Raw genomic sequence first — 27,970 nt, 5'->3', positions numbered from 1 at the left:
AAACAACCCAGTTACTTAATTCCAGTGTGAAAAAGTTATTTAGTTTGTCTAAAATCAGATTTAATGAACAATTCTAGTTTTGTCTTTCTGCAGTGTTTCGCGAGCTCAGCAGTGAAATATTCTTAAACTTTTTCTTATTTGTTGTCGTCGTGTGCTACTTATTTAAGACAATCTGGAAAGTTCTTCAAGGACAGACTTAATAAAAGTAAACAAATAAAACTAAACTGCTGTACTATTATATTCATAGTGCTCCTATAATTTAGCTTCTTGGCTGTGCCCAGTGGAATGCACTGATTCCTTAACCGAGTCTGTTAAAAGCAGCAAAACTGCCAAGATCTCAATAAAACCAAATATGCGCCGAAAGAATTAACCGTCTTCGCCACTTTCACTATTAATAAACGACTGCTTTACTTCGTACCGAACAATGTGCCAAGTACGTATTTAGTCCCTGATGCTCGAACACGTGACGCGAGGCACAACCCTCATTGGTCGCCGGTTCGTTAACGCTGTCTGATTGGTAAATCCCGTTGTCTGTCAGCCTGGACGTCACGCCTCCTTATAAACCCGCGGGTGGGCGTGAGCCCCGGCAGAGTGTGGAGTTGAGAGAGTTTTGCTTGGTCGAGTTCGCCTCTCGGAGAAGAACAGGGACTTCCTCCGAGTTACGAACAAAAGTTTCGCTCTCAAGTAAATGCCAGAGCGGAGAGGCTGCCTGGAAGCGGCGCGTTAGCGTATGAGCGAACTTTTCGGTGACTTGTTGTTGTTGGGGGTGTTCACGGAGGTCCTCCGGCTCTGAGCTCAGCGAAGCAGCAGCAGCAGCAGCATCATCATCATCATCATCATGTCCAGCCCGCCGCGACCCCGGCTCTGCGTCCTGGAGAAGAGCGCCAACGGCTACGGCTTCCACCTGCACGGGGAGAAGGGGAAGTCGGGCCAGTACATCCGCCTGGTGGAGCCGGACTCCCCGGCCGAGGCGTCGGGTCTGCGCGCCGGGGACAAGCTCGTGTGGGTGTGCGGGGACAACGTGGAGGGCGAGAGCCATCAGCAGGTGGTGTCGCGGATCCGCGCCGTGAGCGGCCGCCTCGAGCTCGTCGTGGTGGACAAGGAGACGGACGAGCTGCTCAAGAAGCACAACCTCAAGTGCCTCGTCGAGTACGTCACCGAAGGCGTGCCCGTGCCTAGCCCGGCCGCCGGGGCCGATGAGGATGATGAGCCCCGCGACGACGACGACGTCGACGACGGGGGCGCCAGCAACGGCACCCCCCGCCAGGCCAGTCCCGCCCCCGAGGAGAACGGCGAGCTCCCGGGCCCGGCCGAGAAGAACAAGAAGCTCAGTGTGAGCTCGGAGAAGGTGAGCCCGTCGCCCGTCCCGCCCCCGGTTTGCCCCGCACTCGCACCTGCACCTTCACCACCTTCACCACCTTGACCACCTTGGCTTCCGCCGCCGCGCTCTGATCACACGTGACGTGTGCGAGTCCTTACCCGTGCGTGCGCTGCGTCACCGACGTCCACGTGTTCGGTGGTCTGCTGGACCGTCTGGTGAGTCCTTGGGAGGTAAGTTAAAGTGCTGTGTGTGAGGGTGTGTCCTCCGCACAAGACAAGAAGAACAAGAAGATGATCTCGAACTTGTGTCAAAGTGCCAGCCTTGGGTTTTTTGGGATCCCAATGTCGTCCTCCCGATCCCTTCCCTTCCATCCTTGCATCGAGAGAGACATGATGCCGGCAGCCTTCTGCTGGGTTCCCCACACACGCTTGCTTCGTGCTTGGGCTGCTCCCCTTTCCTGTTTTGGTTTTCCAAGGACCGCTTTGTACCCAGAAGACCTCCATCGTTACCAATAAGTCATTCTCCAGTCCAGGGTCCTACTGCTGCTCGTTGCTTAATTCATCCATCAATATTTGATGACGGTTTATCCAGTCGGGACACCACAGTCCATCTGTCCCTTCCGCTCCCGTCCATATCCGTTCGCCAAAATCCCATAATGATCTCATTAAGGCATCAAATTGTAGTTCGTCCGTAAGAGTTGCTCTGAAGGAACTCCCCACGCTTCATCTTCAATGCGGGAACGAAGGGTAACGGATAACTCGGGCGATTATGGAAACCGAGAGTTTGTGGGCTGGAGATGCCTGTGAACATGTGCACCTGTTGAATAGCACTCTTTTTTTTTTTTTTTTTTTTTTTTTCCCCTCTCTCCCCCCCTCCCCAAGCTACTGCTAAAATTTTTAATTCTTGTTTAGCTCATTTGGTTGTTGCTCAGAGTTTTATTGTTCAAAGGATCTGTTGTTCATGCCGGAGGTGTTTCATGGTCATTCTGTTCCCAGTGTCCCCCCTCCCACTCCCCTCCACAGGCACTGGAAACAATTCGCCCATCAATTACAGTTGAAAAGCAGATCTGTGAAAGTCTTGCTCGTACGTGTTCTGTAAACCTCCGGCAGCATGTCATTTTGGTGAGCGTATAAATAATTGGCCGGTGCGACTGTAAGGTCATCGCTCTCTGAGGAAAGGAGGCCCTGTGTTCCTCTGAGCCACCCCCAGGGACCCATCCCCCTCGGCCATCGTGAGGATCATGTTAACCGTTCTGCCTTGGTCTGGAACACCAGAACCTTCAGTTCTCCGAGCAGCACGCTCCTGGGGTGGGTGGGTGGGTGGGTGGGAGGGGGGCGACTTCCCTCCGCTGCTTTTTAACTCTTCGATCCCAGAAACACCTTTTGGTTTGACCAAATTTAGGGGACCTCTTAACTTTGTTTTGCTTCTCTCAAACAATATTTGTGAAATAGTGCTGTGAAGGGTGTCATAATTTTTTAGGGAAAGTATAGTTTGGTTGTGCTTTCCATGTATGATTGGGAATTTAATCTTTTTGTTTGAATGTAAAACTTAGACCTACTTGTTCTGTTGCTTTCAAGTAGTTGCATAATCTGTAGATACTGCATGAAACTCGAGATGGAAAATGTTTTTAATCTTCATTTCAACATTACAAAGCTAATCTGCCTTTAAACTAAGACAAGTATTGTCTCTCAATCTTTTCAGACTCCCCCCCCCAATTTAATTTCATTGTGTAAAATCATTAAGGAAATACCAGAGAGCTGGTTGTGATTTAAGTACAAAGGTTAATGTGGTTTGTAAGAATTGTCTTTATCTTGAAGAATAATCACATTTTTATTGCTTTATTCTCCTGCTTTTATTACCCTTTCTTATTGTTTGGTGTTACCAAGATGGGCAACACAGAACATTCGGGCATCGTGTTTACGCCTTGCAGTTTGTCAGCCTGTTCGCTGATTGTTTGGTAAAAGTGAAATCAGTAAAAGAATGTCATAACGGAACTTGAACTTTCACCAAAGAGCACCTTGAGTGTATCATGCAGACTGGGATTGGGGGGGCAGTTTTATTCATGCTGCAGTACAATGTGTCACATGGTGAGATGGGTGATGTTGACAGATGGTTACCTGCTGTGAATATCTCAGTTACTGATATTGTGTAATCAGCCAGTGTGAACTGTGCTTCCAGTCCTGGTTAGTCACTCTTCTGCAGTGAATATTCAATCTGTTCTGTCAGCATTTAGGTGGAGGAACCCATAGGGCTGGTAGCGGTGCTGCAGTTCCAGTTCTTCCTCTCGCCCGTTTGTGTCTCTGACCCGCCCTGTCCTCCTCCTCCCATCATCCCTCTGTTTGCGATGTGTGTCCCGCTGGCTCTTTTCCACTAAGCTGGATTTCTTTATGTCCCACCGCTCACGTTAAAATCATTGCAATGCAGCTTTTGTTCAAATTTACCTTTAGAAGTTTAGATGGTACCTGTCCTTTTGGGGAATAAGCAGATGCCGATTGTTCAGCGATGCGTCGGAATTCCGTGTCTCAGAGTAGCAAATGAATGTTTTGTTAACTCCGTCGAGAGGATTTGAGGGATAAGACCTTCTAAGACAGTGGCTTGGGCAGGGCAAACACTGATCTCCCTCCCAGCCTCCTGCTACTGCTCATCTTCTCCCCTCGCGGTACGACGTGTTTCCACCTTCCCCGCAAGCTATCCGCCGGTTCCCCACCCTTCCTCTCCTGTCTGACCCGTTAGATTGCGACCGGCTCACGTAAGAACTCCCTGAACACCTGAACTTTGTCGGTGCCCGAGTCGGAATGTATACGGCACCCGTCGATTTTCTTTTCCGTGTCCGCTGCTTTCCCACACTCAAAGAGGATTACCTTGAGTTGTCCTGCGCTGGCCTGCTTACTAACCAGCTTCTGTTACTGCGCTTCCACGCCGGTATGTGAAACGAGGCCTTCGTGATGCAGCTGGGAAGTCCCTGTTATACCCAAGTGCACTGCACCTTTAAATTGTGTCTGTTCATAACCCCAACCGTTGTCTATAACCTCTTGTGGTCTGGAGCCTATCCTTGAAGCAATGGGTGTGAGGCAGGGTACATCATCGATGGGGGAGGGTAGGCTATCAGAGGGCGGACACCCTCATTCGCTGACATAGATACGCGCTGAAGGCTATTCGGGATCTCCAGTTCACCAGAAGGACAGGACTTTGAGCTGTAGGAGGAAACAGGAGCACCCCAAGGAAACTACCAACAGCCCACGATGGATCTGAATCAACCTCTGAACTCTGGCCGAGAGGTGCCGGAGCTACCCGCTGTGCCTTCGTACCACCTGATTTATAAATTGTGTTAACAAGCCGACGGTGTTTAAAGTTCGCAACATTGAATTAAAGTCGTCCGTCACAAAATAAATACTTCTGTCCAGTGCGGCTGCTGGGGTTCTGTGCTGTAGGGAAGGAAGCTTCTTTTCAAAATTGCCGTCGAGAGCTGGCGCCCCAGCAGTCAGGTTAGCGTAGAGATATGAGGAACAAGAGTGGAATATCATGAAGCATTAGCATTCTTATATTAATAAAAGAATGCTAACGCTACATATGTATGTGTTTTTTTTAAAAAAAAAAAAAAAAAGGAAACACTTGGGGAAAAGCTTAGCTGCCACGTCCTGAATAATTCTGTGAAGGATGTCGACTGATTTATGCATTGAGATGTGTGTGTGTGACGGGACGTGTAGAGGCTGAACTCATCGCGATGCAACGGCGGTGGAAAAGAACACAGAACTGCAGTATGAAATACCGAACGTTGCCCCGGTGGGCTCCTTTAATGCCATTTTGAAGGCAGTACTGCCCTCTCAATGAAGACTAAACCCTCTTGCGCCATTGTGTAATGACCGTTTTAATGCTTTGAGAGAGAACGCACATCCTTTTACAAAGAGGTGGGCGATATCATGATTGGAGGTGTGTTTTAACTTGTCAGCAATGCCCCCCCGCCTTGGATTCCTCACCACTGGCATGGTCTGGTGGTGAGAGAAACATGTTTCTTTTGGTGTTTCTGGCATAGGTTGATGGGTTGAGCCCCTTTGGCAACAGCTGAGTTCTCCTGATGCTTCTTTTGACAATGGTCTAAAAAAAGTTGTATACTTGAAATTGGAGCCAGCGAGAACTCCATCAGAACACCGCCCCCCCCCCCCCAAACGCCACTACCGCCGACATGCTTTTTCCTGAAATGACGGATCCAGCTGCTGCCACAGGAGACAACCCTATGGTTGCTGTGGTGACAGTGCTTTGGAGAGGATGTGGTATTGTGTGTGTGTGTGTGTGTGTGTGTGTGTGTGTGTGTGTGTGCGCGCGCGCGCGCAGAGAAGAGGAAAGAGGAGAAAGCCTTGGTCCTGCAAACAGAGGAAGTGAGAGTTTCTCAGCTCCTGTTAGTGACCTTCTCTGACCCCTTTACCATGTTCTGCTGACAGCCCAGAGGTGGTTCTGACCCTGGTGGAGTGTGAGGCCCTAGTGTAACATTTTCCATCTTATTATAAACTACTTCAAAACCATTTTTTTTTTGGTCTTACTGGTTTAATAAACTGATTTTTTTTTCCATTTAATAAAGTTCTCTCAGCAGTGCTTCAAGTTGATTTTTATGTTTAAAGCATTAAAAAAAAAAAAAGAAAAAAACTTATAGTATCCAAGTGTTATTCAGAATTCCTCTTGGTTTTCCCCTAGTGCTCGGTGCTGATTGTTACTATGGCGAAGATCTACATTAAAGAATACAGGTGTTTAATGTAAATTTAATACAGGCAAACTTTGTTTTTGCAGGTTAAATATTATCTTTAAAGGCATCTCTTAAGTGTGTATCCAGCTTCTCGTTAACATTACCAGTTACTCTTTTATAGACTTTTCTACCGATTAAGCATTTTGCGTTTTGTGCCGTCTAAGCTTTCTAAACTCATGACTTTTGTACCGAGACCTTCGGTGTGCTTTGGCGATCTGCCATTTGACATGCGACAGAATGCGGAGGGCAGGGGTCCATTCACCGGGTAAGCGAGTTGAACCGGTCACGTGGCGGAACCGTCGGTGGTGGTCCTTAAACGGCCTGCCTGCGCTGACAGGTGTCATGTTTGGCCACGTGAATCTCCTACGCATCCAGCAATAGACATTGATTCGGAGATCTTCAATTTATGCAGTTTTTTTGAACCGAAATAGATTATGCTGTTTTATTTTGTCAGATTTGCAGCAGCCCTCTTTTTCTTTCCCCCCCTTATTATATTAATAGAACACAGCTGTGTCACAGCAGGCTTAAGCAGCATACCAAGAACTTTCAAATCCATGCAGACAAGTAGTGCAAGGGCAAAAGCTTATGAATTATGCAGGGCTGGTCAAGTAGCACCGAGTTCAGTCAAAGATTGACCAACGTTTTCAGAATTGATTCAGATCCTCGCAAGAATTACGTTAACCTTTCTGTCTGGAGAGAGGTGGACACTTGGTGCCTCCACAAATGTGTTATATCCTTTTACAGATGAGTACATTAGTTTTGACTTGGAGAAGGAAGAATTGAGCTTTAGGGAGTTTCTTCCACTAAGTGTCCTCTTGAGGTCCTTTTTGTAGGCTGCCACGGGGGGGAATGGATCTGCCAACTTGTTTCTGTGTTGAGGCGTTTTGGGTGCTGTCCGAGGATCTTCTCGCCATCCATCTACCAGACATGTTTGCGTGTGTGTGTATGTGGGATCGCGCATCTGAATATCGATGAGGTAGCTGTGCTTTTCTTGTTCCGCTCCGTGGAAGTGATAATCTGTCAGACAGGTACTCATGGAAATTTTTCACACGTTTCCCTTGGAGTTCTTAGCTCATGCTGTTTCCATCGTGGCAAGGACAGCAGTCACCATGGGCATGTGCTGTGGAACACTTAATTTGCAGTCAAGAGTGATGAAACTGCCAGTGTAACGTAGGTAGCGAGAGGCCTTTTACCACGTCAAGTGTAACTGATTTTATTTTATTGCATACAGTTGGAGACGCTGTATGGGGGAAGGGTGTTGCGGTAGCGTTCTTCCATGGTTGAACGTGCCCATGTGCGGCTTGGTCTCACTCATGAGTGCTGTTGTGTGTCGGAATCGCTGTAAAAACTGCTTGAATCTACACCATTTCCCTAGGGGCTATTTAAAGTAAATGCCGGCAAACATATTGTGTAATTAAGTGGCGACATTTAAAGTGGGTGATGAAGTTAATGCGCAGCCAGATCTTCGAGCTTAAAACAAATTCTTGCTTTAGGAAGAAACACGGTGTATAATTCTGAAACTGCTGATCCTCCCCACATCTGGTAATTTAGTGTGTTTTAAGAATCTGTGGCTCCATGTGTGGTCTGCGAGCTCTCCTTCCTGCCCTAGTCGCTGGCATCTCTTGCCGTAATGCGGAACCAGCCAAGCCTGGAATAGTCTGGCACTAGACCTATTTTTGGTCATGTAATGGTTATAATTGTGCCACTTTTGTCTTGAACAAAATCTGCTTGGGTTTATAAAGGGGTTTTATATTTATTACAGAATTTTTGTTTTAAGCAAATTGGGACACTGGCTTAACACTTCTATTTTTATGAAACAATTTGGAAAGTGCCAACCTTTTGAAAAGGCTTTGTCTATGGCATAACGGTTTTTCAGGATTTGCCCTTAATCGTTCACTAGTGATCTGCCTGAATGGAGCATCCGAGCGGCCGTACATACAAACCTCTGAGTCGACATCAGCGCCCGGGGTTGCCAGGTTTCTGCTGACTCGGCTTTGGGGCTTCCGGCTCCAGACACCCTGGGACACCCAGGCTTCCTGGGAGCCCCGAATTTCGAGAACCCACGAGTTGCGGAGTTTGTCTGGTTCTGCAGTAGCACAGTGCATGCATGTGTTAAACTATAGAAAGGTGGTAAGCAGTGCAAAAATAACATGGTCAAATGTCAGGCACACCTGTACTAATTGCACTAATAGTACTAATTGCACATTACATCGAAAGTCTGTTTGTCTAGGAGTTCCAATTTCTTTTGGAGGGTTTGCAGGAAATGTTCGGCATCTTGAATTCGTGTTTACATTTACATTTTGAACTGATGTACAATGGGGTTTCGCTAAGCAAAAGTCTGTTTTCCACTTGGTCTGCAATGTAGCTGTAACATTTTATGGCCTTTGTGCTGTGATCTTTAGGTGTTTTGATGTTTTAGGGACCCACCCTTTCCTCAGCACCTGCAGCATTCAACTGAATTCCAAAGGAAGCAGCCTGCAGGAGCCGTGTGTTAGAGGGTGCGCTGTCTCTGTAGGTATTGCATTTAAACTTGTCTGCGCGCTCTTGTTTGTGCACATGTCTGGAGTTGGCCTGTTGTGCCCGGAGGTGTTACAGAAGGGAGGTGTCCTTAAACCGTTTTATGGTGAGCCGTTTAGGTGCTCAGCTCTAAGTCTATAAAGCGATAGAGATCGATGGGTTACCCAGTTCTCCTCTTGTCCACGTTAGTCATGGCTTGGCTCTCTAGGTAACCTGTAGGCCTGTCCGATTACGTCCTCTAATCGATGGAAGGTTTTTGTAGGATAGCGACCCACCCGTTGCTGTTTCTACCCTTTGAACTGCTCCGTGTTTGACGATTCGTTGGTACGGAACACGTGATGTGGTACCTTACTCTAGCACGCAACCGCAGAAGCAAATGCTGCTTCTTTTTTGGAAGATCATGTCTCTGCCAGTGGAGGATGGAGCTCCAGCCCGGTCATCCTATACAGCGCTTTCTGAGCCCGGACGCTTTTGTCAGGGCACCACCGGAGACGGGGCTGTTGATGAAGCCAACAAAGCGTAAAGCCATGAACAGGACCTTCTGTGTCTCTCACCCGGGACTCAGGGTAGGCCAAGGGCTCTCCTATTGTGCCTCCCTGAATAGCAGAGCTGCACTATGTAGCTGGGCGTCCTGTTGCGCTCTTCCAGACAGAGACCTGTTTATATTGACACAAAATAGGAAATGCACTCAATCAGTCGGCCCCGTTTCGAAAACAAAGACAATCTAATCGCTTCAGAATGTCCACAGAGCAGTTTATAAATAAAAATGGAGGTGATTGTGGAAAGATGCTGAGTTTCCAAACTATTCCTTTAGACAAGCACTTTCTCTGGACAGGCCCGAGTTGCGTATTTTTAGCAAAAAAAACCTTTGAAGAAACACTCCAGTCTGTGCTGCATATTCATTCTGTTTACTCAAAAGTTAAAACGGGTGGGAGTAATGTGATCCCTTTTGAATTTCACTCAACGTGTTCTTTTTATCGAGGGAAAGCGATGAAGTGCTTACAGCCGAACGGAGACTGCAGTCGCGGAAGTATCGTTGTTTTACCGTGAGTTGCGTAAAGGTTTTGGAGGGAAATCGATTAATGGAAACCTGCAGGTGTTTGGATCTCTTTACCTTGTCCGTTCAACATTCGTATAGTTAAATGTCGTCGTCTCCCTTCCGCATTAGGAGGGTCTTTATCAGAGGCGTTTGTTGCAACCTCATTTATGAAATCATTTGGAGTAAAACTTGCAAAGTTGTTACAAAGCAACACAACAAATTCTTGTTGGACGATGAGTAATAAAACAAAGGCAACAACTCGGCCGTAACGGTTTGGATGGGGCTTTCAAGGACAGAAGCTTGAATAGTTGGAATGTTACACAAGACCTTTCCTGTTGTAGCATTTTTGGACACGTGTTTCTTCCCCGTTTCCGGCGGTGTCGCTGTGAGACTCTTTCCTGCTGTTGGGCTGAAAAATTCATGATTCGGACAAAATGAGTCGGCATGCGGAAGTTACCTTTGCGGAAAAAGTAATGAAAAGTGCATTCAGTTTTATTTTACGCGACTCTCTGAAGATGGGGAGAGCTTTGAATCGCTTCAGTTGGTGTTTTTGTGTCAGTATTTTCGCCACACAATGTACGCTGGTTGCGACAGGTGCACCTGTAGTTTCCGGTCAACGTTGCCACTGCTTGGGTGTTTTCTATAGCTTGTTCTTTCCTAGATTTGTAAAAGCAAGAAATTTCTGCTGTATACCAGAAGATAAGTGGAGAAGTAAAACTGAGGATTTTATAATGAAGTTTTTTTAAGGTCATTAATTTTGCATGGTCAGACTTAAAAGGAAAAAAAAAAATCTTCCTGACAGTTGACAGCAGTCTCTTCATCTTCATTTTTTTTTTTTTTTTTAATGAACATTTTTAGCCGATGCCTTTTCTGAATTGTCTTGTAGTGTTAATCAGCAGCAGGTGGTATTGTACCAGTTCAGATTAAATACCTTGACAAGATAACTAGAGCAGGAGTAGTGAAACCCTGGCAGTGATGACTAACCACTACGGTGCCTCTTCCCTCAAATTTAAGAAGTGAAGACTGATGTTGGTGTGCGCACCGGTCAGCGCTAATTTTATTGTCCCTTTGAGGTTGGATGGATTTCGGCTCCTGCACCGTAACTCGTAGTGGAAATGTGCAGCTTGCTCCACGCTCCTCGTGATTAATCGCTTTCTTCTGATACCTTCGTGCTTCATTCTCCTGCTCTTTTTCGTGTTTGTGAAGGGTCACTACTGGCCTAGGAGGAAACAAACAGGAGCATCAGAGATGGACTACCCCTTGATTACTCTGCTAGTGGTTAGTATTCACCGTGGTCATTACACTGTGGACTGAAAGTTAGTGTTTATTAAAAAGAATAGTTTATCCAGGATGCCTCAATAATGGCTGTAATTTTTTTTTTTTTTAAATTTAAATTTTCATTGCCATGAGTCAGATCCATGTGTCAGTCCCCTAACTTACACAGGTGCAAACACCTCTCGGGGTAACTTCCATCTGATGCCCAGGTGAGCATTTTATGGTCAGAATTCTGCGCGGCACTTTGAATGTTTACTTGGGATCCAACGTGTGCAAATACTGCCTTTTCCATTTGTACAAGGAGGCAGGAAAAAGCATGTACAGCAAGGCGGTGTGAAAAGCTGTGTGTTTCAGTTCTCACTGGAGAGGGCATAAATAATTCAAATACAACTGTGAAGTACTGCAGCTCAAATTGAGTGAATTCAAATGAAAATTCAGCCTGATCATCAGTGGAATAATATGAGTAATGTTCAGTTAAAGAGAATAAGATCAAAACCAGTTTTTCCATCGTGTGATTATGTAACAATCGGCTCACCTGGTTAAACAGGAACCTGTATGTCTTATATAGTTTAACTTTTTTTTTATGCGTCAGGTATGTAATCATTTAAGTTTTAAAGTTTTATTGATTTAAAGGAAAATATTTGCCTAAAAAAAATGTATACCTAACAAGATTTTATTCATTTGTAAGGATTTGAGGCACTTGGAGCAGAAAGTGCGCTCATAATTTATATATTATAACATCTAGTGTCTTGCTTGGTACGGTAGTAAGTACCTCAATGTTGTAAGTAGCTCTGGGGAGGGGAAAAAAAGTCAGCTAAATTGATAAGTAATCATAGTGAGTCTTTCAGTTTCACAATCAATAGTTGTGATTGGTTGAAACTTCGAGCTATTTGACATTCTCTCTAAGCATGAGCTTGTTTATGTAGTTTAATGACTTCCTGTGAGTGTTAATTGCACGTTTACTTTGTGTTGAATGGCTGTTCTGAACCAGAAGTGTCAGGAATCACCTGTGTGGGGATTTGCTTGCAAACAGGTGTACTTGTACCGTCTTCGTCAAGACTGCTCAAAGGACATGACTGGAAGTGGAATGACTGTGTAATGGGCAACAGCGCTATTGTCTTAAATTATATGCCATTTTTCCCCAATAGGGTTATATTTTCCTAAGCCGTTGTTGCTGTTTTTCTGTTGCCGAGGACACCGTTGTATGTGGGTCGCGTGTAGATCAAAATTAAATGCTAAATGCAAAACGTGTGGTGTGTTTCAGTTGTCAGAATGGTATTGTTGTTCTGTAAACACACATGCAAAAGTTTGCATTATGAAAATGTGTTCCTTTTATTAGTTCATTACGTCAAAATTGGATAATCATTGCCGAGCCGACAACTTGTCGGCATGGACACAAATCAGATTATACTGTGAAAGAATACATTTTAATGTTGTATTTTGCTGACGAAAGAATCTGCCATCAGAATGTTACCAGCAGACCACAGAATCGTAATTCTTATCTCTGTCCTTCATGGCTGTCGTCTTACAATCGCACTCTAAGTGAACTATGACCGTTGGCAATTTCTGTGTGTGTCTTGTTGCAGGGGAAGGATTAGATTGAGTGGAAGCAGGCAGTGTGCTGTAATGGAGACTCAAGGTAGGATTGGCCCCTCCCTTCTCTTAGGTGCCTCTCGCTCTTCTGCTGACCACGTCAATGGAAGAAGGCCGCCACGAAGCCCACGTGGTCTACGCTTGTGAGATGAAGGGGCTAACAATGTGTCCCTTTGTCGCGTTCGGAAACGATCAACAAAGTTGGTTCCCAGGCAGCTGCGCAAGAGCCGCCTTGATGGTTAAAGACGCTCTTCTTCAGCGGCTGACCATAGAAAGGAACGTCCTACTCAATGTGGGCTTTGTTTCTATGCCAGTGTTGGGCATGGGGGGGTTCCTGTGATCTGAAGCCTCTTCTCTGTTGTGTAAACTAAGTTAAATCGATTGTTTAATCCTAGATCACCAACTACTTGTCAATATGCTCCCTTACACAGGGCCTGTTGGCATTTAACTGACAGGATAATGAAGCTGTCCAGCTGAAATGGCTCGTTGCAGCATAAAACACTGCTTGAGGTCCAAAAGGAACGCTTCTGTATGCCTTTACCATGGCCAGTGCTGACACACTGGTTTTTAACGTAATTAGCTTTTCCACAAGCTCACAGGGGAGCAGAGGCAGAATGTTGGTTAATGGGATACTTGTCCCGTTCCCCAGCGTCCGTCCTTGTGGAAGAGGGAGGAAGGTGGTATTCGGTGCGTTGAAACAACGTAGCCGGTCAGCTCGGCATGGCACGGTCCCTTCGGGCACCCTTGCACAACCTGCATTGATGGATGAATTACCTGCTCGTGCGTTAATGATTTTCCGCCGTATAATAAATGTTAATTTGCAGCTGGCAAAGGGAGCGTGCTGCGAGAGACAAAGTGCATTCTCTGCCTCCTCTTGAATCTTTATGGCCATAGATGTTAGCTGTAGGCTGTAAAGTCTTACTCATTCTCCTTTATCAGCAACAACGAATTCCACGCCACCCAGAACAAGAAGTCTTGTCCTTGTGAAGCTTCTACAGTGTTTCAATCAACATGCAGGTGGTTTCCTGGAGACAAAGTTCTTCCATTCCCCCAGGACATGGTGGAGGAGTGAAAGGCTCGATACCCTCCCTGGTAGAGGGCAGGACATTCCCAAGATTCCTATGCTATGCGCATGCCCTCTTCTGTTGTACTGCTTTCCAGAGTGGCTGTGGGCTTAAACTCTTAGCTCAGCCAAGCATGTGTTCCACAGCGAAACCTGTGGATTCCTGCCGGTCTTCCCGCAGGAGCGGGACTGGGCGTCGGCTCAGAGACTGCTCCATTACCGGATCGTTGACCGAGAGCTGCCCGTGAGGATTAGACAACTTGTTTATTCCACCTCCCTCCGCGTCTGTCTTATTGCTACACATCCTTCTTAACGTGACCTCTTTTTTTTTTTGGTTAAAGTCCCACATAAATGTACTTTTTTTTTTTTTTTTCCCTCCACTGAATATGGTAAATGCATATGTATTTTATTTTTAGACCAAAAGGGATGTTTCACATTAGTTATGCTTGACAGCACTCAGCAGCTCGGTTGACCTGTCATCAGGGTTGGTGTCCTCACCTCCAACTCCTGTTTTTAAACACAAACCAGTTTTCGAGGGGCCGCAATTTGGTCGTATTCTTCCTCCGGTCCTCTCCACTGACGACTAGTAAGTCGGGCACCTGACAGTCTTGAAGTTGTCATATGTTCGGGGCATCTGAACCGCAACGAATAGCTGCGAGACACGGGACAACCTTCCATCAGTCTTGATCTCTACCGTTGTACGAGCTCTTGCTCTCAAAATACACACCTTCTATTTTGATTTTGGTTCAATTTTAATTGTAATTAAAACATCTCGTGGTGGAGATGCTTTAGACTCATGTCGTCGGAAGCCATGCGGTTTCATGTGAAAGTGGAAGTGCTATGCAGGCAAAGGGAAGATGGACATATATTTAAAGATTTCACAAATGACTTCCTACCAGAGTTGTATGCAGTAGGGCCCAGATATTAATACAAATAATTATTAGAAAATAGTTTGTTTTCCAGTAAGTTCTCCGTATTTTTTTTTTTTTTGTGTAGTTCCTCTTCGTCTTGTTGAAAGAACTTGTCCACGCCTTTTGCAAAGACAGTTTGACATGTATACAGCCCTCATACCGCATTGTAAACCTGCTGCAGACCAGCTGCTCCTCTGAAAAAAGGAAGTGGGCAAAATCCCCTTGGCATAATGTCCCTTACTTCACCCATGAGTACTGCAGAAGAGGACATTGACATTGTGGGAGCATCTCATCCTTCAGCAGGACAACCAAAAAGGAGCATGTCCACAGTAAGGGCTCATTTCTACATTTCAGATGTTTTATTAGCCTTTATTATTGGTTTGCATATTGAATTTGTGTAAATGAGAAAGTAAAGCTTTTTCCAACATGATCTCTTTCATATTTGACGTCAATCTTCACGTGTAGCTTTTGGTGGCTGCACGTCTAAGCGCTGCTGAGGAAGGCTTTCCTACAACGGCTCTTCCGATAAGGAGGGAAGGGTTGCAGTAAGAAAGGCTTTTGTGTCTTTGGATGTGTGCGTTTCCATCAGCAATCCAGCCCGGTTACAGATAAACTGTGTTTGATTTAAAAGCAACAGAATCTTCCTAGGGCAAAATATAATATCTAATTGTGCCTTAGGCCATTACTTTACATAACACGTCCCTTGTGAACAATGGAAGTCATTTATGCCTTAAAGAAAGGAATAGTTTGTCAGCGTACCACATTTTTGCGAACCCTTTTCCCATGCTGAAGTGCTTGGATTTAGTTATCAGTAGCTAAAGCTGTAATGGTAATTTTGGCAGATTAACAGGTAGAAGGTGTGCTCAGTGGTGCAGAACAAGGGCTCTCTGTCACAGTGGGCTTCCTTTCCTTGTGCGCCAACTGATATTTCCTTTCTTCCACACACCTGGTGACAGCGCGTCATTTTAAAGCCTTCTTACCGTGGCCTCCGGCTGTGCCTTAATGTCTTCTGTAGCTTTTCAAGAAGATCGGTTTGGTACCCTTTGAATCTGGAGTTGTCCCATCGGTCCCTGGGGCTAGTCGGGGTAGATTATATCAGTGCTTACCGCTCTTCATTGACACATACAAGTCCCACCAGACCAGGAGCAGCATGTTGAGGCCTGGACAGTTTCACAGGGCTTCAAATTCAAAGTGCAGTGGAAGCGTAGCCCAATTTAAAAAAAAAAAAAAAAAAAAAAAAAAATCTGTGTGACCTTATGTGTACGTTGCACGTGGTACCTGTGTGAAACCGGAGAAGGACGTGCCCTGATGCAGTGTGTAAATCCTGCTCAAAGCTCACCTCGGGACCTTTGTTACTCTTGCGATTTTGGAGTAAGAGGTTAATAAACAAACCTAATGCTGTAAGTCGCTTTGGACAAAAGTGTCGGCTAAACGAATAAATAATCTAGAGAGTCCTTCGCTCAGAATGCTGCTCATGGTCCCCCCCCCCCCCCAGATCTGTGCATGTCTTGTTTAGTATTCAAGAATCTGCTGCTTTGTTTCCTGTGTGTTTTTATTCCTTTCGGGTGGAGGCTGGCATTGCAGCTTTGCGTGGGAGGGCTTCCTGAAGGGGACCGTTCACATAGTTTGAGAGTATAAGGCAATTCAATGGGTGTCTCGCCTGAATAGACCTACTCCTCAGCTCTGGGAGCAACCCGCCCCCTAAATTCCCGCATGTTTAAGTACCGCCATATTCCCAGATATTCAGTGCGGGCTATTGAGTGAGTGCACAGATTCTTGTACGAATATTTGTTCTTTTTAGCGTTATCGCATAAGAGTTCCTGTGTTCGTGGTCAATGGGTGAGGCATCTTGATTCAGAAGCCAGAACTACAGAGATGCTCCCTGACCGGTTTTACTGTGTTCCTAATGCACTTGTTGTTTTATATTGATATTCAGATACTTTCTGATACTGTTGCAGGTACTTGAAAAAAATGGTTTTCTTACATGTAGGAAAATGCACGTTAATCTTATCAATTTATCTAATTTGTAGGGGGCAGCTGGTGATTTGGTGACTGGAGCCGTTGCCTTGCAATTGAAGGCTCTGGGTTCAAGCTGCACACAATCTATAGTAGCCTTGAGCAAGGTGCTTATCGTGAAGGTGGTCTTGGGTCTGTCCGAACCTGCCTTCTAGATTCAGGGATGGCTTTTACCCCAGTGCTGTAAATGACTAATGTGCAATACCAATAATGGTACTGGGCTCTACACTGTCACTTTTGCAGCTTGACTTTGTACTGATCTCTCCAAGCTTATTACTAGCACTGTCACTTTATTGTCTAATTATTTTGGCTGTTCATTATCTCTCTATGTATATTTTGTACTTAGTAATATCTACTGTATCTTGTTTATAGCCTGTGGAGGAGCAGTCAAGCAAGAATTTCATAGTACTTGTACGTTTGACGAACTTCGAATGGCTCCAGTAAAAAATTACCCAGCTGTATAAATGGAAAAATAACCGTGAACGGCTTATTGTAAGTTCTTTTGGAGAAAAGCAACAGCTAGATGAGAAAACGTAAATAAAGGTGTAGAGGTGCGCTGTTCGTGTGGTCGTCTAGAGCTGCCGTCGACTCGACCGCAGCCGACAGCAGAGGTGCAGAGGAAGGAACTTCTTTGCGGAGTAGCGATTTAACATGGGCATGTGCTGCGGTCACACGTCAGTCAATGAAAGCATTCATCGCATCCGTTATCGGTACATTATTGTAGTCTTGGGTTATTGTAGCTTGTCATCACAGCCTTGTATTTTTAGGCCTTGTGGTGATTTGTCTGACATTCTTGCAATGAATAGAAACATTTATTAACACTTCGTACGGGTGTGAACCGGTTAACGTGAGAGACGGTGCCTTTGAACGGGGCCTGTGTAACGTGGTGTATGTAACACTGCGCTCGCTGTGCCGCGGTGAGACCAAGGTCACGCTGTTCCTTCGCGTCGGAAGCTGCCTTTTGCATGATGTTTGGAGCCGTTTGCATGAGGCCTCAACTGGAGGAGAGACGCTTCTGTTTCGTGGAGCAGGACTCTCTCACTGCCCAGCACCCTCAGCATTCCTAACCCAAGAGGAAGGCACCAGGTACCCTGAACTCAAACTGCGCTCTTGGTGGACGTTTCTGCTTTTCAACAGCCAAACATCCATCTGATGCACAGCTCTCTGGATTCCTTCGCAACCCCCCCCCCCCGCTGTGCTTTACAAAGTGTCCATCCTACATGGAGCCCTCAAATATAGATCAGTAGTGATTCCTACAGTTGCCTTGCGACGGTACAGTCGTTTTCTATTATTTCATACTTTGTGACTTGAGTTAAATTCATTGCCTTTTTGTACACTGAATTACTTTTTTCTTTCAGGTTACATGGACTTCTAAGTACAATTTTACATGTCTGGGTCTAAAGCTATAAACTTTCATTGTGGTCAATAAAACTTGAATGTTTGGATGTTAACAAAGCTTTGCTACCTACATCTTAAAGGATTACTGATTGTTTATACAGTATAAACGGTACATTATCAGATGGACCAAGAGGGATGTCGTCCTGAGATAAATTGTAAGTTTGTGTTTTTATATTATGTATGAAAAAGTATAATTAATATACTGTGTTTTTATATATATATAAAAATATTTCATGGTGACCATGATGTATTTCAGTGGTTTCCTGTCCTTGCCTGGTCCCCATCATGGTCTTTCTACTCATTCCTACAAAGTAGAAGGGACCGTAAAGAACAGAATAGAGCTGGTGTCACGTGCAGCCATACTACAGTTCGCCCAGCAAACAAACTAAGAAACCATTCGGCCGCAACCCTTGTATGTTAATGTGACTAGAGCGTGGGGATGGTGGTGGCCGACGCGCCGATTAGAGCAGGTCAACCGCAAGGCCGCCGTTTCGAGACGGTGACACTTTGAGTCCTCGTTCGCTTCCGTTTCACTTGGTGTTGATCCCATGTAGGTGCTAAGCGGTTTATTCTCTCACACCGTTTCCCACATCTTACCTCTGGGGTAATTCTGTTCTGAACAGGTGTGATCCGTCCGCCGTGGGCTACGCGACCTTCACCTCACACCGTTGTCTAGGGAAAGCAATGGATTCCAGTGATTTTTCTGAGTGTCGTGACTTTTCCCTCTCCGCCCCCCCCCACAGGAGTCCAGAAGGGAGTTGCGCCCTCGCCTCTGCAACATCAAGAAGGGAGCCAGCGGCTACGGGTTCAACCTGCACAGCGAGAAGTCCAAACCCGGACAGTACATCAGAGCTGTGGACGATGACTCGCCGGCACAGAAGTCTGGCCTTCGTCCCCAGGACAGGATCGTGCAGGTGCTGCGCTCCCGTCCTCGGCTGCCTCCGTCACGCTCTGCGTGTGGACGTATCGAAATAAGTCGCCCGAGGAATGCGAGGGGGATTAGCTGCTGTCTTGGGGGGGCTCTTTGTCATTTCGACACTTTTTTGCCCCACTACGCACTGGTGCAATTCGGTACCAGTCAAAAGTTTGGAGACAACACTTGTCTGGGTCAAAATACTAGAAACGGAGCGGTTGTCGTTTTTCGACCAGTAAGTATAAATGTAAAATATTTGTGTGCAATCACTGGGTATTCGTATGACACGGAGAGGGTGAGCGCATGAGTCCTGCTTGCATGGTTCTGCTTTCCAGCACGGTAGGTGGATCCAGTGTCCTGGTCTGGGGTGCCTTTGCTGGTCACGCAGATGGTGATCTCTAGCAAATCCTTGTCAGGCTCAGCCAGCATGTCTATCATGTCACGCCATTCCTCAAGGATTACTTCAACCCTCAAAAAGATGGTGACCCCAAAACAAGCCTCAAGGTTGTATAAGAACTACCTGGGGAGGAAGGACAGTGATGGAGAACTTGGAGTAATGACCTAGAATTAAAATGTCAGTTATGAACTTGACTGGGGCTCTGTGAGCATCTTTGAGCCCATCTCTGCAAACTTGGCTCTAGGAGGTCTTCCTGGGGGCCTCCTCTCATCCAGAGTGCAAGAGACCAGGTCTGCACAGAGATGCCTTGAACAACTTTGGGCCTTCGGTAATGCATGGACATGAGCAATCTGAGCTGTGGTCTCCTGCCTAAGACACTTTAGTCTCACCTTTGGAGGTTTTTTTTGATTGGACTTAGTCTCTGCACATAGAGCTTGTGGAGAACTTCTTCCATATGAAGAGCTTTCCTTCACCCTTGTATGCTGCTGTGGGGTGGCATCAGCCAAAGGCCAGACTTTCTGCGGGGCACGCAGCTTTCGCAACACGCTCCGGGCAGGGAACGCGAGTTAAGCGGCTTTCTGCAGCTCCCGACTCGAAAGAATTAAAGGGCAGAGCAGCCCTCCCGCAGCCCTCCCCCAGCCCTGCTCCTCCTCCTCACCCGTTTTTCTATGAAACGAGAAGATGGGTATTGCCATTCACCCTGCTTGTATTGTTCCGTTTCCCGTGAAGGGCTGAGCCGAACTTCCATCGCACCCTACTTTCCTTTGTAGGAAGTCCTACAGCTGTGTGAAAAATATGATTAGATAATAGGTTAATAATGAATCACATACCTCACTTCAAGGTTGCTTACAATTTAGCTATTCATCCAGCAGCGTGTTCCTACGAAGGGTGCTGCATCGAGAGCGGAATTCATAGCGGGACCCTTCACGTTGCGAGGTGACGCCCCTAACAATTACGCCGCCTGCCGTTCAGAACGGCAGCGTTCCGCTCGATGTCGCTCGGCTTTTCTATGCAAATCGCAGTAGAATCTAGTCGGTGTGCTTCGAGCCACCAACTTTGCTTTTATTCTTCATTTAGTCGAAAGCATTCCGTTTTAAAACGTATTTATTATTGAAAACGATTTATCGCTGGGAACACTGTACTGCTGCATTTTAGATGTAGTGATTAAGTTGATTTACAGTGAGTGGTGTACAAATAGCGGTATAAACCTAAGTGAATCGGATATGTAATTAGGTAACGTGAGGGACCGGCGCTCCCGAGCGTGCCTTTCGGGCTATTTTGGTGCGCGTTTTGCTCGGTGTTGGTTTCCCCTCCTGGGTTCGTTCACGAACTCCGGTCTCCAGACACGCTGACCGATAGAGTAAACGTGTTTCCGGAGGAACGTACGCTTGGCTGACCGCTGCCGACTTCGTTTATGCTCGGTTGACTTGGATGGCGAGCGGAACGGCGGCGCTCGGTCAGTAGTGTTGTTCAGACATATTTGCTGTTAGTCATCACATTATGTATAAACCTTTCTGGTTGAACGTGCTCAGCTCCATGGGTGAGTTCCCCCCCCCCCCCCCCCGCAACATTTTTAGCAGCATCTATTGCACGCGGTCACCTTTCTACTTAACACATTGGTTCCAGTGCAAGGAGCAGGGCATCAGTTACACAGCACTTTGTGAGCTTCAAACTGAGCTCTACCATAGTGCTGTTCTTGGCTTCCTCCTTATGCTAGCATTTTTGTCATTTGAGAGGTTTTGAGAAGCCCCATGGCCCCCACTACAGGCCTTCCTCCCACAGCAACGGAGGTGTGTGTGTGTGTGTGTGTGTGTGTGTGTGTGTGTGTGTGCGTGCGCGCGTGCGCTGCAGCACTCCATACCCTGCAGCTCCCAGCCCTTATTGGCAGAGAGGCCCCGCTCTGAATATAGTGGCAAAAATGCTCAAACGGCCGTGTTCCTCCCCATTTGCGTACTGGGCTCCCTGGGCCCCGTTCTCTTCGCGTTTTTCAGGAAAAGCTTTGTTTTTCCGTGCGAGACGAATCCGTTCGGCACAGGAGGCCTTCTCTGGAGAAACAGGAAGGGGAATGGAGAGCGGTGACAAATAAGCACTTCCACGGAGGAAGAGTCTGTGTCCTTTGTACGATTCCGCGTCGCGTTATTACAGGGCACCCGTCACGAGCCGAACGCTGTTGCATTTTACGAACACGCTAGGGCAGGTTTAACGCTTACCAATTGTTCGGAGTCCCGCGATGACATTTCTTCCTCTAAAATGGCAAAGTGAAGCCGCTCGTAAAGGGTGATCTGCGACGATGCTCCGAAACAATGACGGGTGGGTTTTTCGGAGCCTTCTAAAGGCACTCTTGGAACTACGGTGGGATGTTGGCTCATCCTTCTGAACCTCGACTCTCCTCTCTGTCCGCTCAGGTCAACGGCACGTCCGTGGAGGGGAAGCAGCATTCGGAGGTGGTGGCCGCCATCAAGGCCGGGGGTGACGAGACCGGCCTGCTGGTGGTGGACGCCGAAACCGACGCCTTCTTCAGGAAGTGCGGGGTTCTGCCCGCCGAGAAGCATCTGACAGGTGCGCGCTACAACAGAAGCAGGAGGTCAAGGGGTTCCGAAGTTGCGCAAGTAGATTTTTGTAGGGAAGTGGACAGCTGGATAATGTTTATGTTCTGGGATTTCTTCCCAGCATTACCAAAGCTTGTGCAAACAGTGACGGTTTAGTTCCCGTGTCATCCGCCACCTCTGAACGGTTAGCATTTTGTCCCGAGCTGCTCCCACCATCCTCCTCTTCGTCCACCCCAACTGTCAAATGGACACCTTTGACGGACATGGTTTCCAGCTCCGTCCCCCTTCGTCGTCGTGCCCTCTGACACACCACGTGCTCTCTGCTGCCTGCGAGGGAATCGACTGGGGGCAGGAGCTGCGGCGGAGGTGGCGTCGCAAGGCTGCCTTTTTAAAGGATCTCGCAGAGCCAAAGTTAAACATTAAACCTCGGGGCGAAGGTTTGCCACGCTGCCTGTCGGAATATCGCTGTGAGTCAACAGCGGTCTTCTCGCGCGCCAGCTGTGACCATGGCAACAGACGGACTGCCAGGAGTGCGATGCCCCCACATCCGGGACAGCCTGTTGTGTCAGAGGAAGAGTAGAATTTTTATTTAATACTCTTTATGTAGAGGTTGTTTTGATTAAAAAGTCTAGTCTTAATTTACTAATAAACACAACAACCGCACCCGAAACAGCCAGTTGCCTGCTTTTCCGTGTCGAATGCGTTGATCACGTGCGAGAGACTTCAGACTTGACACGGGGGGAAAGTGTTGAGACCCTCACCAGACGGACCGTGGCGTGCTGAGTAAACGTGGGTCTGAAGTTCAGTCGAACCCGCCGTTCGCCTGTTGTTTCAGGACCTTTTAACTAGAGATGTTACCCATTAACTCCTGGATGGGGGTGGGGGTGGAGCTGCATTCGTGCCATTAGCTTTCCTGCGGTTGCGGAGCCACGGGCCGCGCTCTCGCATCCTAGCGCAGGGCGCTTGTGTTGGCTCCGCCCCACACGAGACCCTCCCCGCGTGTGTCGATCGCGTGTCCTGTTCACCTGGTCGGTCTGAAATGACGTCGTGTCTGCGAGGAGGGTGCCGTCTCGAACCCCCTCCTTCCCGCTCCTGCCACCGCTTTGCATGTATTTGGGAGTCTGTTAAGCTCACTCTAGTGGCCCTGAATCTTAGTCAAGTTTTACAGGTGAGCTGGAGCTCAGCAACACCTTTGTATTGGGTTTCGTTGGATTACGTGTCCCAGTTCTTCACAGCACTTTCACCGCTACCTGGTGCGTGTTCGGACTAACTTGTGCCGAGAGGCAGGTTCCTGTGCGCGTTCTGATGGTTTGACCCGCCGGTGCAACTTTCACGATCCCATTCCGATTCGCCGGTGGGACGGGACACACCCGCGCTTCTAGGGTTTACGCTTCCGCCGCACGTGGTGCGGCACCCCTTCGTCCCCGTCCCCATCATCGTTCCGCACCAGCGCTGTCGAAGTGAGCGCTCTACGAAGGGTCGGCCGCTGTTTCTCGGCATGTGACGTTACGTTTGAAGACTGACCCACGGTTGCTTTGTGTTCCAGGACCCCTCCCTGAACCTGTTCTCAATGGAGAGCCAGAGCAGACGGTAAGCCTCTTATTCTGTTTACTTTTCCAAAATAGGCCACGTATTTAAACAAAATTAAGGAACCGTTCGACGACAGTCTGTCCCGCTCTTTTTGGACCGGGACGGAGTGCGTTGTTTTCCACGTTGGCGGAGTGTCAGCACGCCATTGTCCGCTCGCTGTTTGTAGGCACGAGCCCCGACGGGACCTTTGTGCCGTGAAGAAACAATGGGACCGTAGCCATCCTGACAGCCTCTCGGGACCTTCGGGGAGGATCGGGGTGCGGTTCCCAACCAGCACGACTTTTTTCCTAGAAGCACAGCAGGTCACCGACAGTTTAAAGCCCTTCTCTTCCTCGGGCGTGGATTTAAGCGTCCTGCGTTCGCAGCCGATAGGACTGGGTTCTCTGGAATCGGCGTGAGCTTTTGGTTGCGGCTTCGCCTACGCGCTTTGCGGCGTAACTGCGAAGGTCACGCATGGTACTTGGGCTGCGCTGCGGAGACCCAGATTTGAGCTGTGCCGATGTTGCCGTTGCGGATTACGCAAGCGTCTGGGGGGGGCGTCCGATAGCCGAGACCTTTCTCTTCAGCGTCCGGCTTTCGTCGGTGACGCGCTCCGGTCTTACGAGGGTGAGCAGAGGAGCGTGGCTTTGGGACACTCCTCTCCTTGATAAGGCATTCCTCTAGGGGGTGGCTTCTGCTCACTATACCTCCTGGGGGGGGGGGTCGCGTTCCCACAGCTCTTATCCTCACCCTCTGCATTCCGCAAGTATCGCGTGACTCTCTTTCTGGACAAACTATCGAAGTTGGCGCTGATGCCAAAGCGGGCGCGTTCACGTATTCCTGAGTTGGTGTAAATTGTGAAAACTTTCTGATCGGTTCCTCTTCACACTCTTAACACGCACGCGCGAGACACAGTAGGACAACAAGTGACGGCCTCCGGGAGCCCAAAGGCGAACCCCCCCCCCCCCCCCCCCCCCGCTGCCGGAGTTCGAGTGAAACGGTCGCTCGAAGCCGATGGGTGGAACGCAGCCGCGAACGGAAGATCGTGCGAGGGCGCGGAGCCGTTTCGTTAACATTTTGGTTCGTCGAGCGGCTCGGAAGAGCCCTGTGCGGGATGTGTAGAACCAACAAAGGGCGACCGTTTAGCCTCCTGACAAAGACCGCCATGAATAATTGATTTAACGTGGATCCGTTTTTACGAACTTCAGCTGCCTGCTAGTTGCTGTAACAAAGTGTGGCACCTGTCGGAGGAGGGCAGCGGCCACACGCAGGCCACCCTTCCCTCCGCCCCTGCGGCCCTGTGCCGCTCGCTCCCGTTAAGCCGAGCTAATCCCGGACCGCGGGGGGGGGGAGCGAAGGCTGATCGGGGGGTGGGGTGACGGACCAACCTGTTGAGGGACGTGTACAAGCGGTCCTGACAGCCGCCATCTTGGTGGAGGGGATTAGGGGGGAGGGCAATGCACGCAATAGCAGAGAAGTCGAGGCACGTCTCCCGTTGAAAGTTGACGAGTACAAGACGCAACTGCTGGTCTTGTCAAATTCAGACTATCTCTTGGAAGCGAGGGGGTGGGGAAGGAGTAAAGGTGCCTGAGAAATTCCAGCGTATCGTTAAGAACGTCGCTATGCAGATGTAATCCAAAAGTGTCCTTCCAAGGTTTTACTGTCAAATGCCAAAGGACGACCGCGTTATTGCTGAGCGAATCGGTTCGTCCCGAGCGGAATCGCTCCGGTTAGTTACGCCACGCGCTCAGATTGGTACTGCTGTCTTTCCTCTTGTTCTCCGGGGCTCTTGCTTCCTGCCTCTAGGTTTTATATTTCTATGAAAAAGTCAATCAGTCACCACTGGAGTCGCGGTAAAGGAGCGTAGTATGCCGCTCGGTGTGGCTCCGGGCCACCGGAGCTCCTGCGGACCACGCAGCAGGTGACCCCGGGGCCTGCAGAGCTGCGCGAGTGCGCTCTGTGGTCCGAGACTGACCCCTGGCGGCCGTGCTGGAGATGACTAAACCCGCAGGATGCTGTGGTGGGGGGGGGGGGGGCTCATCGCCACATAAACCTAATGTTAATATTTGAAAAAAACAAAAACTGCATAGTGACTTACCTTTTTGTCCTTAGACTCTGGAGTTTTGTGCCCGACTGCTGACTTTAACCTGCTCCTTTCAGGCCAATGGGAAAGTGGTCCAAGAAGCGGAGGTCAAGGCATCAGTCAGTCCAGCTCCATCGAGCGCCTCGTCCAGCGCCTCTCTCCCAGAGGTTCGCAGGAGCACCCCGCCCCCAGAGGTGAGACTCGCACACGCACACCTCCAGATGCAGAGGGCTTATGTGACAAGGCCCTTTTTGTTGTAAGACACAAGAATATGCGCGGGTCTCTTTTGAAACCGCGCAGCGAGCCAAGTACGACGCTTCTTGCGGCAATAAGTACACGTGTAGTAAAACGCATGAGACGGCGCGGTGTGACAGTCTCTCTCGCCGCTCCTTTGGCCCAGCAGACGAAGGCGGAGAAGGAGCCCGTAGAGGACGCGGGCCTGGCCCTGACCATGTCGCTGCAGCAGGCCAAGGAGCGCGCCCACCAGAAACGCTCCAACAAGCGGGCCCCCCCCATGGACTGGAGCAAGAGGAACGAGCTGTTCAGCAACCTGTAGCGCAGCCGCCCCCTGCGTCACCCTTCGGCGCGCCCGCGCCCACGTGTTCGTCTCACGAAAAGCATTCTGTAGTCGCTCCTCATGGTTTCCGCTGTGTAACGTGTTATTTTCCAAACAAGTGAAATATGAGCTGTTAATACGCTGTATTATAAATACATAAGCAGTAGAAACGGATGCATCTTTTAAGGCTGGGACAGGGCTGAAGCGAGAGCGATCTTTGCATTTTGTACCGTCAAAGACATTGTCAGGTATGATTGCGTTGGAAGGAGAACGTTTTATTTAGGACCGTCTGTCCAGAGAGCAGCGGATGTGACGTGAATTTGCTGACGCTGCTGGCTGGGGGATGCTGCTTGTTAGGTTGGTGGGAAAACTCGTGTTTCACAATCAACCCTTTGTTTTCAAGGGCTGTTTTTCAGTTGTAATTTTAAACTCTTAAATCTTTGGCTAACGGGGCAAAAAAATTAACTTTTTCAGGAAAAAAAAAAAAACCTTAATGCACCTTGCCCATTGAGCCATTGCTTTCCTTTATTGTACAGCTAGTACCACTAATGGTTTCTTAATTTGATTTAATTTAGTACAACTGAGCCAAAATTCTCTTAAAACCACTGACAATTTTACGAGAATGATTATTAAACGATAGCAAACACATTAGTGTCCGTGTGACTGAAATCCTGAGAACTCCTAGGAACCGCCTGCCACAGGGTTGGCATTTCTGGACCCTGTGGACCTGCGGTCGGACTTGTTCATTCCGCTGTGGAAGGAATTGCTGACCGTTACCTCAAACCGTTTGTGGAATTGCACCCCACTTTCAGTGTCGGGGATGGTAAAAGCAGGAGTCCAAGGAGGCTGTTGCAAGGAGACCATCTTAGTCTTGCATGAATCGACAGTAAGCTAAACCTCATGAAGAGGAGCTTAAAAATGAGCTTTCTGACGTAGGTTGAGGGCGTTTGCTGCAGAATGCGCCCCGTTTCTGTCTGAGCTCCACATCACCTCATACCACAAATGCAGTATCCTTCAGAATTGACTACAGGTGAAAATAACCAGCGATGTCATACAGTAAATCTGCGATTGCAGAGTAAAACGGCTTTTTCTGCACTTCCGGTAGCAAACGGTGAAATTCCTTCAAAGGTGACACTTTCCTGTGATTTTTACTGCTGTAAATTCCGTTTCTTTCAATTCCTTTCCGATGTATTTCTTCGCGACATGCAGGAAAAACGTAATGTGGTTCCCTTAGAATTTGTATGTGGTTTGTGCGCTGTGCATAATCTTGTTTTTGTTTGATTTGGTTTAGTAGTAATTCTAGTTCTGCATTTCTGTTAACATTGCTAGGATAGGTGACCCTGTTCTTGACCCCATGACCTGTTGCAGAGGTTCCAGTGCTTGCGAGTGTGTGCACAGGTGTGCCAATGGTCTTGGTGTACACCGACGAACGTTTATGTAATCGAGATTAGATCACTTCCATGGTTATATATAATAAATATGTATAATCTCCCCCGACTCCCAATAAATCTTGTCTGTATAGATGGGAACCACCCCAGTGATGCTCATGTCAAGTATTCAGGAATAAATAAGCTCTTTGACCACCGACAGCGTGAGTCCTTCGTACGTTTAAATGATGATTAATTTTATACGTGTGCCACAGCAGTTGGGTACTTGAATTTCTTTGGTACGCACCTCATTTCCGCTCGTGCCAGCAGTTGCACTTACAACGTCCAGACCTCCTGGAGCACAGAGTAAGTGCACCAGAGACCCGCAGTCACCAACTCATGTTCTCACTTTTTTTTTTTAATAACCCTTTCACACGACATTTTAAAGTATTCTGTATAAGTACAAACCACTTGTAAATCTTAGAATTTACCTTACTTTGAAATTCTCAGACGATGCATTTATTGCTGCCCACTAGCCCAGAAATTCTATGTTAAACTTTTGGTCCGGTCTGGGAATAGGACTGCTCTAATCGCACAGGCGCAAAACAAAGGTATGGATAAAATTAGCATGAGGTAACAATAACAAAATCAGCTTTTTTTTTTTT

At 47.8% G+C, this 27,970-nt stretch overlaps 1 protein-coding gene across 2 annotated transcripts; it reads left to right on the top strand.

The window, feature by feature from the left end:
• The first annotated feature begins 144 nt into the window (after positions 1 to 144).
• On the top strand, positions 145 to 27,963 carry LOC108940017 (Na(+)/H(+) exchange regulatory cofactor NHE-RF1-like). Of its 2 annotated transcripts, none has more exons than XM_029246583.1 (6): positions 145 to 1,348; positions 18,615 to 18,785; positions 21,587 to 21,740; positions 23,277 to 23,320; positions 25,460 to 25,576; positions 25,783 to 27,963. In XM_029246583.1, exons 1-6 carry the CDS (start codon positions 839 to 841, stop codon positions 25,936 to 25,938), a joined length of 1,152 nt encoding a protein of 383 aa, XP_029102416.1. In that variant the 5' UTR covers positions 145 to 838; the 3' UTR covers positions 25,939 to 27,963. The 2 variants fall into 2 exon arrangements, with proteins under 2 accessions (XP_029102416.1, XP_018617283.2); XM_018761767.2 differs by having other exon boundaries at positions 147 to 1,348; positions 25,786 to 27,963.
• Positions 27,964 to 27,970: the final 7 nt, after the last annotated feature.

This window comes from Scleropages formosus, chromosome 20 (genome assembly GCF_900964775.1).
Source record: "Scleropages formosus chromosome 20, fSclFor1.1, whole genome shotgun sequence".
Taxonomy (NCBI): Eukaryota; Metazoa; Chordata; class Actinopteri; order Osteoglossiformes; family Osteoglossidae; genus Scleropages; species Scleropages formosus.
Note: the sequence above shows the minus strand (reverse complement) of the source record. Positions and strands in the feature narration are given on the sequence as shown.

What these genes read in the sequence shown, in the direction of transcription:
- LOC108940017 (XM_029246583.1), top strand. Translation starts at nt 839, where the DNA reads ATGTCCAGCCCGCCGCGACCCCGGCTCTGCGTCCTGGAGAAGAGCGCC. An exon ending in ATGGAGAGCCAGAGCAGACG is followed by an intron (nt 23,321 to 25,459) that starts GTAAGCCTCTTA and finishes TGCTCCTTTCAG; the next exon opens with GCCAATGGGAAAGTGGTCCA. An exon ending in GGAGCACCCCGCCCCCAGAG is followed by an intron (nt 25,577 to 25,782) that starts GTGAGACTCGCA and finishes CCTTTGGCCCAG; the next exon opens with CAGACGAAGGCGGAGAAGGA.